The 16685-nt window shown below is 42.8% G+C and overlaps 1 protein-coding gene across 1 annotated transcript in view; it reads right to left on the bottom strand.

Annotated features, from left to right (window-relative positions):
- Positions 1-16685, bottom strand: part of MND1 (meiotic nuclear divisions 1) — a 46679-nt gene that overhangs the window by 2980 nt on the left and 27014 nt on the right. Inside the window, exons 5-6 of the mRNA XM_065405580.1 lie at positions 16419-16493; positions 14238-14352 (exon numbers count right to left, since the gene is read on the bottom strand). Coding sequence (XP_065261652.1) covers positions 14238-14352; positions 16419-16493 — 190 coding nt within the window. The remainder of the gene's footprint in view (positions 1-14237; positions 14353-16418; positions 16494-16685) is intronic.

Below are 16685 nucleotides of genomic sequence, written 5' to 3'. Positions count from 1 at the left end.
AAAAAACCCCATCTCCACTGCAAGTAGTTTTAAAAGAGTTTTTATGACACAAACCAGTTTCTAAGAAAGTTTGTTAAATCTTCTTGTCCCCATTGATGTAAATGCTGTATCAGCCTGGGAACTTATCAGAATCATCATATTTCTCATGCTTACATACACCGTGACCATTTCCAGTCAGCCTTGCTAGTGCTTGCATGATAATATTCATTTACAATGGTCAGCATGAAATACAAAGTTTGTCTCTAGGGCTACTGAAAATGAATATGAGATAAAGTGTTCATCGCCATGGATTCTACTATAGGCAAATTTTAATTATTTTGCAAAATAAACTTAGCACACGCTAAGGTTGGTGCTCATTATTTAACCTTATGTGCTGCAGTCAGTGATGTGAAGAATGATTAGATAATAGTAAAATGTAGTGGTGAAAGCTCTGAATTCTTTAAAGATGGCTTAAAGGGGGGGGGGGGGGAATGGGACTTTGCCCTTTTGCTTCTTTATGATGTATGACGGCAAAGAGAGAGTGTTAGTTTGTTTTTTATATTGGAAATTCAGGTCATGTCTGTCCTGAGAGACTCTATACTCTTCTCTGCACTGGCATTTGTTCCAAGAATTTTCCATTGTTGCTTCCACGGGTTCAGCAGCTCCATCGATGGGAATGCTAGCACTGACAATGTACTAGCAGCATCAGCATTTTAAGCACTGTATGGCCTAACCCTGCTCAGAGCAGGTCTACAAAATAAGGGCTTGTGTAGTCTAGGATAAAATGTGCATTTTTAAAATGTGTTAGCTAAACCATTTTAGCTAGCATGTTTTAAACCCTAGTATAGATAGGGAAAGTTGTATCGGAATCTAGGGCTTATCTATACTTGCTTGTGTGTACTAAAATATATATACAACTTGCCCAGCCAACACTAGGGTTTTAAAACATGTTAGCTAAAATATTTTGAAAATGCACTTTTTCTCCAAGCCTAAACAAAAGCATATTGTATAGACCCACTGTGAGCAGGGTTAGGCAATGTAGTACATAAAATGATGGTAGCCAATTACATTCTCAGCAAATAGAGGATAAATAGGTACTTATGTATTTAGTTACTATTTATTCAATATCAAGACAAAGTACATTCACCTGCAAAAATCACAACACACCTGTCCAATTTCTTTTAAATATTAACATTTGATAGACATGCTTGGTTTGTCAAAGATGTACAGAGATTTTACTTATTTTAATAATATCACCAGAAGCATATCATGGGTACTATAAAGATTCTCACTGTAATATGGTAACATCCTGTTAAATGGAGAGATCTGATGATTATATTGCTGTTTTACTATATTAATATTTCTCTAAACAAAATCTCACTGTGGTAACAATTATTGTTTTGTCTCTGATATTTACATAGCATGGATTTGTAAACCTGATAAAACTTCCTAAATAAATAGTTAAAAAAAAAAGCTGGTAGCTGCCTGGAGCCTTTCCTTTGCTAGCACTCCCACTGCTGGAGCTGAAACGTTGGTAGGCAGCGTCTTCTGATCAGTGCTTAATTTGTAATGAAAGAGGTGCTGGAGCTCAAGCAATTTTTTTACTTTCATAACTGATGTGGCAAGCCCAGAGGTGCCAGGGCTGTGACTGACAAGCCTAGAGGGGCCAGGGCTCAGCCCTGGCACAAATTAAGCAAGGCTTCAGATTGTAGAAGTAGAGAAATGACATCACAAGAGCTGGAAAGTGAAGGTTTAACAATTAAGATGGGAAAGGATTTTTAGCCACACTTTCTAACTTTGTTTGTTTGTTTGTTTTGCTAACGTCTATTCAACTTCAATGAATGGTAACACTGTATAGAAAACTAATCTTTGTCAAAGATTAAACAGTTAAGGTGTGTGAAATCACAATGTACATGCTCCAAGCCATCCATTAGGTCCCTCCAGCAGAAGTAGAGTGGACAATGACATTCTTGATATTTTTATGGTTAAAAAACAACACCACACAGATCTTTTAAAAAGCCACTTTCAGGCTCTCTTTAGACATAAAGCAGGAAAAAGGGACACGTCAATTTTTTGTTTAAAATCAGTCATTGTTCATCTCTAAAGGGTTACTGTAGAAACAATGACCCAATAATGTACAGGCCCAGCAATGTTACTAATAAATGCTGAAAACTCTCAGCATCCAGAACCTGCATATTGATTTTCTTTCTTCAAGTTTTTAGGTGGCAAAGAAAGAATTGTACTGAATTCCCTTTCTTACCCTGACTACTTTATCTTTCCAGGCCACCCTTAAGGCTTATCTTTTTATGTACCAAATAAGATCTCCATAAACAGGAACCTCAAGATCTTGCCCATAAGAATAATGAAATGCCAAGTCTCCCAAGACAAAGTAGCTAAAGTTAAAAAACAAGTAGCAGCTGGTGACAGTGTGAGCTACCATACTAACTCAGCAGGCAGGTTTTATGGATTTCTTCACTGAAAGGATCAGAGATTGCAGAGAAAACTGACAACTTTTCAAGGATATAATTAACAATCAGCCTGCAGAACTGTTATCAGGTAATGCAAAATATAACTAACATCTTAAATATGTTTGGGGTAAAGTAACTTTTACATCATGAAGTGTAATTCTGTTGTATGGATCAACAGCAGGTGCAATTATTCTCACAGGCTAACAAGCACTGTTAGTTGTGGGCTTCCTAGTACTGCTCATGCAGGGAGGTCTCAGTAAATAATAACCCTATAGTTACAGAAATGGAATTCACTCTGATGAGTCTCCCTTTGTATTTAAATATCAAAATGGTAGCTATAGTAAGAATTGTCTATGAACCTTAACCTTCTATACTTCTTCCTACTGACAGAACAATTTTGTATAGAAAATTTTCTACTCCCCTGGGTCTAAGGCCTCTGCTGTTGAGAAATTCATTAAACATTTCCCTTACCCCTCCAAGCACAATAGGCCAGATTTTCCTCTCACACTAATTCTTGACCTCTCTTGGAGAAGCCTCTTTAAGCTATTTCTGGGAGCTGTATGACATAAGAAGATGCCTACTAATGAAAGCGTGCTCATGCAATCAAATTCTGAGTTCACGTTTATTAGGAATGCCACTTCCAAGACCACTGGTCATAGGTGCATTGCAGAACTTACACACTTGGCATACAGGAGAGCACACTGCTAACTTGATTGCCTAGCAATTCCTGCTGACTCATCCATAGATCAATACTGACAGTGGCCTTGGACAAGGTTCTGCATTTTGCCATCAGGGACTATTTGTAGCAATGAGAGGGAAATCAAAAAAGTTAATGGAAGAGGCAGCGATCACGAGACAGAAAGCAGGGCAACAGCTCATATGTGAATGCCTATGCAAGTCGGGGTCCACAAAAGTCTACCAGCAGACTCTATCAAACACTGAAGGAAGAAAAATCTAATTGTCTGATAGCATTGGGGAAGAAATGGATGCTCATGAGACGTTTCCATCATAATCAGAGTGAAGAACATGACCCATGACCCCAATGCTCTGCTTTACCAGAATTCTTTGCACTGTTTCAGCCAAAATATCAAATATGCTGTAATACTTTTAAAGTTCACTACATCATAAACTGGATTCAATGTATGCATTTGATTTGTCATTTAAATTATGCATTAAATATCTTATTTACTGTAGCTATTTACATTGAGAATGTTATCTTCACAACAAGGGCTAGAAATGTTTAAGTGAGTCTAGATCCTGTAGAAAATTTTGCAATTACTAGGAAATTCACCTGGGAGTCACAACTCCTAGCTTAAGATCCACTGTGTGTTAGAATGGTTTTGAAAGACATGGAGCATGACATAGTGCAAGCCATCTGCGATTGAAACCACCATGTGTATAAATTATATTAACATTGCTTTCTCAAAAAATGAAGAACTTATGCCTGACAATAACCCCTGTGCAAATGCATATAATAGTTCCACCTCTGTCTCTATAGTGAGACACAGTAGCACATACTAAATTATTGGGAAGCTAATCCCCTATTCTGGGAGTGTGTTGTTAAAGTGTCTAAGATCTTTGTCAGCCTATTTAAAAAAAAAAAAAAAAAAGAGGACTCAAGTTCCATCAGTACAGGCTCCCTATGTCCTTTATGAAAAGGTTAGACTGTCAAGTCTCATCAGTACATATGTAATGTGTCTTTGAAAAATGTCTCATATGTTTTGTCAGGACTGGTAACAAAAAATTTCTGCAACCCACACATATACACAATGTACAGTGTCATGTACTCACACATACCACATTCTGCATGCGCACTCATGCATGCGCACATACACATGTGCACACTATTCGCTTTAAAGATTTTTTTTCTTAAAATCCCACTCCTTAATTTTTGGTCTCATAACTCTTATAAACAAAACTACACCTCTTCTATTGCCCAAGCAGACAAGAGCTAATGCAAGCAGGAAATAGTGCACCTAACAAAGAGAAAGTGCCCACACTGGCTTAGGGTCTGATCCAGTGTTCACTAAAGTCAGTGGGAGTATTTCCCTTGAGTTCAATGGACTCCAAAAACAAAAAAAATTCACTCATGATGTGTCTACACTGCAATTAAAAACCCATGGCTGGCCCACGCCAACTGACTCAGGCTAACGGGCTGTAGATGTTCGGGCTCAAGTTGCAGCTCAAGCTCTGAGACCATCTCACCTCGCAGGACCCTAGAGCCCAGGCTCCAGTCCGAACTTCTACACCACAATTAAATAGCCCCTTAGCCCGAGCCCCACAAGGCAGAGTCAGCTGGCACAGGCCAGTCACCGGTGTCTATTTGCAGTGTAGACATACCCACAGTTGTGAAGTCTAATGAACTACATCTCCCCACATAGGCAATTCCTTACTGCCCTCAGAGACCGTCAGTATGTGTATTAAATTATTGCATCTAGTATGTATTTGTCCCCCAATATTTTTATAAGTTACCTGCATTTGATGTTACCTGCTCCCTCCCTCATGTACTTTGCAGCCATGACACTAGTCAAGGGGAACATCAAGACTTTCGTTCTGTTATACTGTATTTAGAAAGTTCCATAGAGCCTCAAAGTTCTTCCATATCCCTACATTTTGGGGTGTCACAAATCTAATATCCTGATCATTCCAGTAAAGTTGACCTACAAAGGAGGAAGGGAGAAATTACATCAATCCTCCCGTGTACACATGCACCACATGTAAGACAGGACTTGCATCAATACAATCTGCCCCGGTACATTACTGGTGTAAGCTGCACAGCACAGTGTGTGTGTCCACATTATGAGTTTGTCCTGGTGTGTAACAATAAATTTCCCTAGTCTAGACAAGCCCACAGTTATAGCACATCTAGCTCTAGTGAAGACATGACAAAGCTCTTAATATACATGAGACTGTTGACACATTTTCTCAGGGAAGAGGAGACTTGAAAAGTCCTGATATTTTAAGGTAAAAGCAGAAATAATAATTAAAAAATCCAAAATATATTTCCAGGTCTACTTTATACAACATGAAACAGCAAAAAGGGCACTGTAGCGGGGTAGTCACCCCGTTCCGGCCTTGGAGGGGTTAAACCAGCCCAGGGAAGGGGCTGAGGCTGCGAGAGGGCTGCTGCTGGGATAAGCGGCAAGCCTGGGCTGGAAGGGGAAACAGTCACAGCTGGGGCCACGCCCCAATCAGGGCTCAGCTGGCCCTTATAAGAGGGCAGTGGGCCAGGAGCTCAGACAGAGTCTCTCTCTAGCTTGCTGAGAGAGGAGGAACTGGCTGCTGGGGAGCTGAACAGGATACCTGAGTGGAGCAGGGCTGGGGAAAGACTAGAGGAGCTGGGGAGCTCCAGCCTGGAAACTCCCCAGGCTGGAGGCCTTGATAAAGGCCAGGAAGGTACTGAGGCTGCAGAGGGGCAGCCCAGGGTAGGCAAAGGCAGGAGGTCCAAACCCCCCTTGTCTATGATGAGTGGCTTTTACACTGCAGTCCGCCCCAATGAGCAGGGGCTAGATGGTGATTGGCAGTAGCCCAAGTCTGAGGTGAGGTGGGGATAGGGGTTCCCCTGGGAGGGGAGACCCAGAGAGCTGAAGGGGTACTGCCAGGAGGCAGCACCCAAGGAAAAGGGGCACCGGGATCTGGGAGGGACACGGAGCCAGCGACAGGTGAGGCTTGGGCCTGCAGAGGACGCTCCAAAGGCTGGAGAGCTAATTCCCTGGACAACCAACAGGAGGCGCTACAGGGTGAGTCGTCGCCCCATTACAAGCACAAAACCAATATTTTAAATTTTCCTTTGCAGATCACCTTTAAACAACAGTCAACAATATCTGCATCAAATTGCTCAGTGAGCTGTTTAGTGGAAAGCCAAGTAACCAAGGTTGTTCTATTCCTTTGTTTAACAGTGGGACAGTACAAGTGATGCAACCAGTCTCTCTCTCTCTCTCTCTCTCTCTCTCTGTCTCTCAAAGTAGTCTCAAACATCTTCTCTCATTTCTTTAGATTTTTTCTGGTAAATGCAGTTTCCATGTAATCTTTTTAAGACCCACCAAGTGGACTTCTGCTTATTCTGTCACTGAGAACCGATTGCAAATTGTGATGCTCCCCATTTAGTCACCTGTAGCCATTTGCCCACATCACAAAACCGATCACGTGTTCACCTACCCATTATATCAGCTCTACAAGATGGTTATGAAGATTTACCAGCTTAGGCACTAACCTACTTACACTAATTTCACTCCCCATCTTCCTCTTCAACATTTTTTTTTCTCTTAAAACAGAACAGTAATTTAAAACAAAACTAATGATCCTTCCCCTTCCTCTCCAAAAACAGTTAAATACCAGGGCAAGTACAATTATTCAGGGTTGAAGCAGAGAGTGTTGCAGGTGCTAGTTAAAGGCCTGATCCTGCAACTAGACTCATGAAGGCGAACCCCCATCTTGTGTTGAATCTTTGGAAGTGCCTGTGTTGAACCCCGTGGACAAGATGATTGCAAGATCTGTACCTAAAAGTTTGAATGAGCCACTCTATTATAAACCCTTGTTTTCACTTGCTCTTACAGCTTTTGAAAAGATATTCCTTACAGGATTAAATGTCTCCTTTCTTCTCTCAGAACAAAGAGAAAAAAGGTTTTTTGGTTTTTTTCCCCCCTGCTCTAAAGCTGGAACAAAATATATTGAGCCAGTCATTGGATATATTAGTGTGGAAGAAAACATGCGTTCCAGCTTTTAAAACTGTGGGGTTTTTTTTTGCTTAGCTAACTAAAACAGCTTCATTTTAAAATAAACTTGGCAGAGATACAAGTTCTCAGAGAGGACTCGTCACTTTGACTTGTTTGAATTTGTCTGAAGTGTAAATACCATGTACGCATCTATACTCTCAGATTCACAGTATTTGTCACATTAGTTTCTACTCCAGACTGACTGTGAAACGTGTTCTCTAGCCACTGAATGTGTACAAAAATCAGACAGCAGTAGTTTAAGGTTCTCCAGTTCTGTGAAGAATTTCTCTATTTATTCAAACTTGACTTCTCTACGGAGTGTGCCAACAAAAACGGCAATCACTTGTGATCTATAATCTTCACCCAGGTTTTCAAATATTAAAAACTAGTGCATTCATGTGCAATTATACTCAGAAATGAGATTACTTAAAAATGACACCTGCTTACCAAATTGGTCTGTTCCCTATGTATGTTCAGTGACATCTGCTTATTTCACTCAAAAAACAAGACTTCAGTTAACCAGTAAAGCCAGTACCAATGTGGGTGGATTCTACTATGGCTCATGTTTCTTCAACAGAATTGTTAACTAAATTCAAGCTGCAGAAGCTTTACTACTGGTGTCGGTGCACAAGGCACAAAGAACACAACTGAACTATTGGATATCAGGTGCATATTGCATGGCTGGTAACCACAAAACATCTTTTTATTAGCAAAATGAGCACATTTGATCTGGAAGCTGTTGGAAAATAATATCTCACTACGGGCCTGGTTCAACTCCCATTGACTTCAGTGGGCTTTGGACTGAGCTTAGTCATTTTTCACTTTTCTAAGTATAACTGCACTTTAAATAAGTGTGCCATGTAGCTCCTCACTCCAAAACATACCATATCCACAAATTATACATTAAAGGTATTTTAAAACAAAAAACCCTCATACAATATACTTTCCAATTTAAAAAAAAAATGAAAACCTTAATAGTTATGTACATCATTTGTATTTTGGAGAATTTTACATACAATTTACCTACTTCACTCATTTTTAGAGCCTCTCCAATTCCCTAAATTCATTCATTCCCCTTTGAGATTCCCCACTACCTTCGTTCCTCTGGAAATAGTAATTTTGTGTTAAGGAACAAACACAAATCCAATACTCAGAAAAACTTTATTATTCCACAATCTTTAAATCTTGTAATACTTTTCTACATGGAATGACTTTTCAAATTAATCCAAAAGCAATGGCTTGCCTAAAGCACAACAGCTAGATTCTTCTACTCAAAGGATCAGTAGTGAAATAGTTAAATCATCAGCAGCTTTCAGAGTTAGTTCTCAAAATAATAATGTGGAGTTCACACCTTTCACAATTATTGTTTCATTCTGTTAGTAGACTCAGCAAGATAGTACTGCTTCCGTTCACAAGTGGAAAGTTGTCTTCAGCACCAGAAGAGTTAGAACTACAATTTGGTTTTAAAATGAAAAAAGATGGTTACTCACCTTCCTGTAACTGTTGTTCTTCCAGAGATATTGTTCACGTCCATTCCAATCAGGTGCACGCATGCTGCATGCATGGTTGTCGGAAACTTTTTCCCTCAGCAGCTCCCATCAGGTCAGCTAGGAAGCCCCCTGGAGTGGCGCCCTCATGGCACTCAATATATGACACTGCCGACCTGATCCCCCTTCAGTTCCTTCTTGCCAGCTAATTCGACAGAGGGGGAAGAGGGTGGGTATTGGAATGGACGTGAACAATACATCTCGAAGAACAAGTTACAAGAAGGTGAGTAACGGTCTTTTCTTCTTCGAGTGCTTGTTCATGTCGATTCCAATCAGGTGACTCCCAAGCTCTCCCACGGGAGTAGGGTCAGAGTTAAGAAATCACTGATTGGTGAACTGCCCTGCTGAAAGCTGCGTCCTCTCTAGCATGCTGGGTGATGGCATAGTTGGTGGTAAATGTGTGCACCGAGGACTAGGTTGCCGCTCTGCAAATCTCCTGAATGGGCACCTGGGCCAGGAAAGCGGTGGACGAGGCTTGAGCTCGTGTCGAGTGGGCTGTAATAGCCGGGCTGGGTCCTCAGTGAGGTCATAACAGGTACGGATACAGTCCGTGATCCAGGAAGAAATGAGTTGTCAGGAGACTGGAAGCCCCTTCATCCAGTCTGTCACTGGTACAAACCATTAGTTCGACTTCCTGAAAGGGTTTGTGTGCTCAATGTAGAATGCTAACGCTCTCTGCACATCTAGTGAGTGAAGCCTCTGCTCCTGTGCATTAGCATGTGGCTTGGGATAGAAGACTGGTAGAAAAATGTCCTGGCCAATGTGGAATTGGGAATACCACCTTTGGCAGGAAGGCCGGGTACAGCCTGAGCTGTACTTTGTCCTTATGGAAGACTGTGTGGGGGGAGTCGGAGGTTAACGCTTTTAACTCTGACACCTTCCTGGCTGATGTGATGGCAACTAGGAATGCCACCTTCCACGAGAGATACAGAAGGGAGCACGTAGCCCATGGTTCGAATGGGGCCCCCATTAGTCTAGCGAGGACCAGATTGAGCTCTCAAGCAGGTACTGGCAGTCGGGACTGTGGATATAGCCTTTCCATGCCTTTCAGGAAATGGCCCACCATAGGGTTGGTGAATACCGAGAGCCCCAGCTCTCCTGGGTGGAATACCAAGATGGCCGCGAGGTGTACTCTGATGGATGATCCAGTCAAACCTTGCTGCTTCAGATGCAGTAGATACTTCAGGATGAACGGTATAGATGCCTGAAGTAGAGGTATGAGACTCTGCTCACACCAGCATGAGAACCTTTTCTACTTAGCTAGGTAAATGGCCCTGGTGGAAGGTTTCCTGCTACCAAGCAGCACCTCCCCCACAGATTCCGTGCCTTGGAGCTCCATTGGGTTTAACCATGAAGCTTCCAAGCCATGAGATGGAGGGACTGGAGGTCCGGGTGAAGGAGGCGACCGTGGTTCTGTGTGATCAGAGCGGAGTGGAGCGGCAGTGCAATCGGGGTGTCCACTGACAGCTCCAGAAGAGTGGTGTACCAATGTTGGCGTGGCCACGCAGGGGCCAGCAGAATTACCTCCGCCTGGTCGCTGCAGATCTTGAGCAGTACCTTGTGGACGAGTGGTATCAGCGGGAAGGCATACATTAGATGGTCCCCCCAGGGGAGCAAGAACACGTCCGAGATAGAGCCCGGACTGTGTGTTTGGAAGGAGCAAAATGGACACTTCCTGTTGCTCCTGGTGGCGAATAGGTCTACCCAAGGAAACCCCCACCTTTGGAAAATGGAATGTATGATGTCCGGATGGATGGACCACTCGTGACTGCGGAACGACCTGCTGAGGTGGTCCGCAAGCTCGTTCCATATTCCAGGGAGATCATTCACCTGGAGGCGTCATGAGTGGGCTATACAAAAATCCCACAGCTGGAGAGCCTCCCAACAGAGAGGGGAAGAGAGGGCTCCCTTCTGCTTGTTTATGTAAAACATGGCGATGGTGTTGTCAGTCAGCACTGCCACACACTGAACCTGTATTCTGGTCTGGAAGGTCTGGCAGGCTAGTTTCACCGCTCTGAGCTCCTTTATATTGATGTGGATCGGGATCTCGGACTGCGACCACGTGCCCCAAATCTGTAGGTCTCCTAGGTGGGCCCCCCAACCCAGGTCTGACGTGTCCGTTACAAAGGTCATGGATGGTTGAGGGTGCTGAATGGGACTCCTTCGCAGACCATGCGAGGGTCCAGCCACCAGCATAGAGTATCTAAGACTCGCTCCGGCACTGTTACTACCAAGTCCAAAGGGCATCCCTTCAAAACCCGAGTGATAAGCTGAGGCGAGCCACGCCTGGAGAGGTCTGGACCTCAGCCTGGCATGCCTGACCACATAGGTGCATGCCGCCATGTGTCCAAGGAGACGGAGGCATGTCCCTGTGGTTGTGGTGGGGTATTGTCTGAGAGTCTAAATGATGCCGGTCAGTGTTTGAAATCTGGACTCTGATAGTATCGCTCTTGCCTGAACCGAGTCCAGCACCGCCCCAATGAATGAATGAATGAATGATCCCATTCCACAATTTCTATAGTAACTACAAACAACAATACACTAACTACTAAAACAAGAAACTAGGTAATAGGCTAAGGGAACACTTGCAAGCAAGTGAAATGCAGTTCCAACGCCAGCACGGACGGTAAGAGGGAACTGAAGGGGGGGTCAGGTCGGCAGGGTCCTATATTGAGCACGCCACTCCAAGGGGCTCCTTAGCCGACCCGACGGGAGCTGCTGAGGGAAAAAGTTTCCGATGACCATGCACGTGGCATGCGCATACCTGATTGGAATCAACGTGAAGAAGAACTTAAAATATTGAAAACACCACTAGAAAAAACGAAGCCGGAGATATTTTGAAGTCCACACTATAGCTTGGACTTTCCATGGTGCCTATTTCCAGTGGTCTGACTCATGAACCAGTAGCTTAAAAGAGGAAATTTATTATCTGCTAACAAAACTCATTCTGCCTCCTATTACAAACCCTGGTTTACATCAGGATGTGGCCAGATTTCATTATAAAGCGTCCATTGCCCCACTATGTTCAAAATAGTTTTTGGCTATCCTTACACAGCTGCAGAAGCAATTAATTATTTTGGAAAGGTAACCTAGCATTGGTAGTGACACATGCCCTTAACTAGAGCCCTGCACAGATACAAAATTTGTATCTGCGTCAGATCTGCAAACATGATCAGGGGATATCTGCATCTGCGGACATACAGCGGATATGCAGATGTGCAGGGCTTCACCCTTAACCACAGGCATGCAGACTCAGAATGACAACTATCTGGACAGTCCCAGCTAGAAATCCTGCCCATCAGCAACATAACTGATGAACAAACCTAATTTATTGACTACTTATACTCTTGCCTATCATTTAAGATAATATTGGAGGAGAGGGAAGGAGGGAAAAGTTTGACTCCTACTACTCATGCTAAAATATTCACAAGATTATATAAACAGTTTGCAAACTGCTTCTTTAGAGTAAAATGCCTCCAAATACTTTCAGCTCACCATTCCAAAGCTAAAACTATAAAAACTCAGGCATACTAGAAAACACTGATTAAACAGGAATGTTGATGGTCTTCCTCTAAAAGCCTGCCCTCAAATGTGAACATTTGTGTTCAGCCTGTACATAATTATTGTTGAGATTAACTATACTATGCACACACACAGAGTAACCAAGATACAGATGCTGTGAGAACCATAACTACATATCCTCAATTTTGTTTCAATTATCAACTATAAATGTTGAATTAATATAGTCTGACATTAAATTTTCCTTTAATCAAAAGATTTAAGAATAAAAAATCTTGATGGACAGAAAATGGCTGCAGTTGCTTTTGTGTGTGTGTATCTAGTGCTTCACGCTGTAAATAATTCCCTCCAACCCCGTTTTTAGACTTTATTGTCTTCACGGTAAATAATAGGAGCAAAGAGATTAGATTTGATGCACACACTTATTTGGGGCCACTATTTCAAGGAGCTGAGCGGTTCTTGAGGTGCCCCGAACACCCTCAGCTCTCTTTGATTTCAAGCGTGTGTCAGGAGTAAACGACCATTGCTAGCCTGCTTCCCTTCTAGCATAACCCCCAGACAGTCTAAAGAGTAGAGTTAGGCCCCAATTGAGCCTCCTCATAGTCCAGGGGTGGGCAAACTTTTTGGCCCGAGGGCCACAGCTGGGTATGGAAATTGTATGGCAGGCCATGAATGCTCATGAAATTGGGGATTGGGGCATAGGAGGGGGTGAGGCTCCAGCTGGGGGTGCAGGCCCTGGGGTCAGAAATGAGGAGTTCAGGATGCAGGAGGGGGCTCCGGGCTGGGGCAGGGGGTTGGGGTGGGGGGGTGAGGGCTCCGGCTGGGGGTGAGGGGTTGGGGGTGCAGGAGGGTGCTCTGGGCTAGGACTGAGGGGGGTTTGGAGGGCAGGAGAGAGATCGGGGCTGGGGCAGGGGGTTGGGACCCGGGAGAGGACAGGGGTGCAGGCTCCGGGCAATGCTTACCTCAAGCAGCTCCTGAAAGCAGCGGCATATCCCCCTTCTGCCTCCTACACAAAGGCATGGCCAGGCGGCTCTGCGAATTGCCCCATCCGCAGGTGCCACCCCTGCAGCTCCCATTGGCCGTGGTTCCCGGCCAATGGGAACTGCGGGGGCCGCACTTGGGACGGGGGCAGAGTGCAGACTCCCTGGCTGCCCCTATGCGTAGGAGCCGGAGGGGGGAAATGCCGCTGCTTCCGGGAGTTGTGCGGAGCGAAGCCAACCCCTGACTCCGTTCCCCGGCTGGAGTGCCAGAGCGGGGCAAGCCCCGGACCCTGCTCCCCGGCGGGAGCTCAAGGGACAGATTAGAACATCTGAAGGGCCGGATGCGGCCCCGGGCCATAGTTTGACCACCCGTCATAGTCCAACCACCCAGATAGCTGAGGGAATTGACAGACCTGCTCTTAAGCCCAGCAGCACGGCCCTAGCTACTCAAAGCATTTGCCCACAGCTGCACTAGCTCCTTCTCCTGCCCTGCCCCTGCCCTGCCCCAGCCTTGGACCCAGCCCTTCTGCCTTCTCTGACTCCTGGTGACTCAGTTCTGAACTTTGGCTCCAATTCCTGACTCTGGCTTGACTTTTGGCTCTGGTATCTGGCCTCCGGCTCTGGTTCTCTCTCACACACACACACACACACACACACACACACGCTCTCTTTCCTTGCTCCCAACTCGTGCTCCAACTACTAGGCCTGACTGCCCATGTCCCAGTCTGTAACAGTTTATCAGTAATGAGTTATAAATTATAGAATAGAAGCAGTAGCAACCTCTATTTAGGTTACTTAACACTCTTGATTATAAAATAAAATGTCAAAAGAATTTTTAGAGCTTTTACAACTCTTTGGTTTGCAGCAGCAACTTGAAATTTGGCAGAGGAAGTCTGCCTTTTGTGCCCACATGAAAATCCATTCAGCTGTGCGTGAGTTATGAGCTGTTGAAAAGCACCATTTTTCCTTCAGTGTTTGGTTCTTTTTGTGAAATTTTAACACATTAAAGCTACACAATATACAACTTACGGATTTCTTCAACAACATCTGGATCACATTCTTTGTATTGGTCTATTTCTGCCTTTAGGTGCTCTTTTTTCTGCCGGAGAGCAGCAAGTTCCTTTGTTATGGCAGCACGTTCTGCCTGGGTTCAGAAAATTTTGGGAGAAACCAACAGTAAAGAAAATTAAATAGGCAATGATTATACTACTACTACACATTTATGCAAAATGCAAATATCATTTTACTCTCCAAAACTATCAGATGTTCCATTTCCTACTATTTTAAGGTAGGCAAACCAATCCTGCACTTTATGCACATTCAAAATACCCTGTTTCAAAGTGGGTCTTCAGTGCATAATGAATGCAAGATCAAGGCAAAGTGGTTAAACAAATCAAAATTATTCTAAGTAATCAAACTGTTCTTTGTTCCTAGTTATACACATGGGTAAATAAGGATTGGGACCACATCTCAGATCCTCACCACACTACCTATACACGTTATGATCATTCATAATCAATAACTAGCAATTATTTCTTGAGTGTACCTGACTGCTTCCACTGAGCCCTTACTGTACTGTAAACAAACTTATATGTAATCTTGATAACTATTTAGCAACTAAAAATATGCCAGCACATGTATATCAACAGTGAAACAGTCAGTTTCCAGTTTAGATGAACTTGTGAGGGAGAAATATAAATATAGTGAATCAATTAAATGCAATACTCTGTGAATTGAACTTGAACTTTATTATGATAGTTGAGAATAGTGTAAATGAGAAAGATAATTCTAGCTTAAAGTTAAAATAAAAACACAATATTAAAAGAGCCACACTCTTCCATTCTAAACACTTTAATGCAGGGGTTCTCAAACTGGGGGTTGGGACCCCTCAGGGGGTCATGAGGTTATTACATGGGCGGTCGCGGGCTGTCAGCCACCACCCCAAACCCCACTTTACCTCCAGCATTTATAATGGTGTTAAATATATTTTAAAAGTGTTTAATTGATGGGGGGGGGGGGGAGGGTTGCACTCAGAGGCTTGCTATGTAAAAGGGGTCACTAGTACAAAAGTTTGAGAACCACTGCTTTAATGTGTGTGGATATAGCATCTCTCTGAGAGAGTCTCTTTCTTACTACAGTAATTGATTACTCATCAGAGTACTGAATTAATAATAATAAAATTAAAAATATAGCCTATTTTAAAGAAGAGACTTTACGTTATAATTTTATGTCACTAACAGTACCATACAGTAGACCAATTAGTGAGAGTAACAAAAATCTATTACAAAGTTATACACATGTATTGTAGGGTGTAGAAAAAAAAATTTATGATGTTATTTGAGAACAAGTACGCGGTCATGTAATTCAAGATTGTGTAATCATAACACATTAATCCTTAACTTTCACATTTTCTGATACCTAGATACTTGATTGTGCAATACTAATGTTCTCTTGACAGTTTTTTTAATGGAATTATTGTTTCTATAACAAAAACCTTACCTCTGTTTCACATCATTTTAGGGCAGCAGCAATCTCCAAAGTACAAAAACTAATTCAAATATTTCAGATCTATACTGTCCCTCCAAAGAACATCATCTACTTCAAATATACTACTGATCAGTAAGAATCTAGATTTACCTGCCCCAATGCTCAGTTTAGCTAGGATACTGTATGAAAGACATTTCCACCTAACATGCCTATGAAGTAGCATGTTTTAAGTTTCGTTTGACAGTGTTCCTTCAACAGTTTCAACACAGAAAGGATCTTTGTTAAATTTAGCCAGATTAAAATCAAGATCCAAATTTTAAACCACCACCTAAATTCACAGATAGCTGGGTTCATTTGGCCATTCAGCAACCTCTGGGCATTTCAGCACATACCTATGATTAGTTTAATTTGGGGGTTTGTTTGTTTTGTTTTCAGTCTGATCCAGGTTTATAAAGAGCAGCTCTCAAGCAATCACAAAATTTCCCACCCTGTGAAACACCCACCTGGTACTCACCACAGATCAAAATCAGCTGTGCATCAGCAATGGTGGAAAGGGCTGTCTAGCAAGCCTGATATTTTTCCCCTCCCTCATCCTCTCTTCCAATATTTAGCCATTCTATTAAGATTTTCAATGATTTTACATAAAACTGTAACATGTTAACATCTACAGATTGTACATCCTCACAGACAGATTCTTTAATGAAAAAATGAACAGAAACTTACAGTCTCTTGGCGTCCGATTTTTGATTTCTCAATGCTTTGCTGTAACCTCTCTTTCTTCTGGCTACTTTCAGCCAACTGAGGAAGGAAAAACAGAATCCAATCAACATATTTTATTAGGTATTTAAAGGTTGGATTTTATAAATGTATTCATAGACCGGGTGTCATATATTGAGTTTTCCCCTTCATGGCACATCATTTTGCTACCTCATTCATCACCAATAACAGCCCTGTTTCCTATCAAACCCAAGAAGCCAACCTTGGTATAAG

This window comes from Emys orbicularis, chromosome 5, assembly GCF_028017835.1.
Source record: "Emys orbicularis isolate rEmyOrb1 chromosome 5, rEmyOrb1.hap1, whole genome shotgun sequence".
Classification (NCBI taxonomy): domain Eukaryota; kingdom Metazoa; phylum Chordata; order Testudines; family Emydidae; genus Emys; species Emys orbicularis.
The sequence above is the reverse complement of the archived record's forward strand: the minus strand, read 5'-3'. Positions and strand labels throughout refer to the sequence as shown.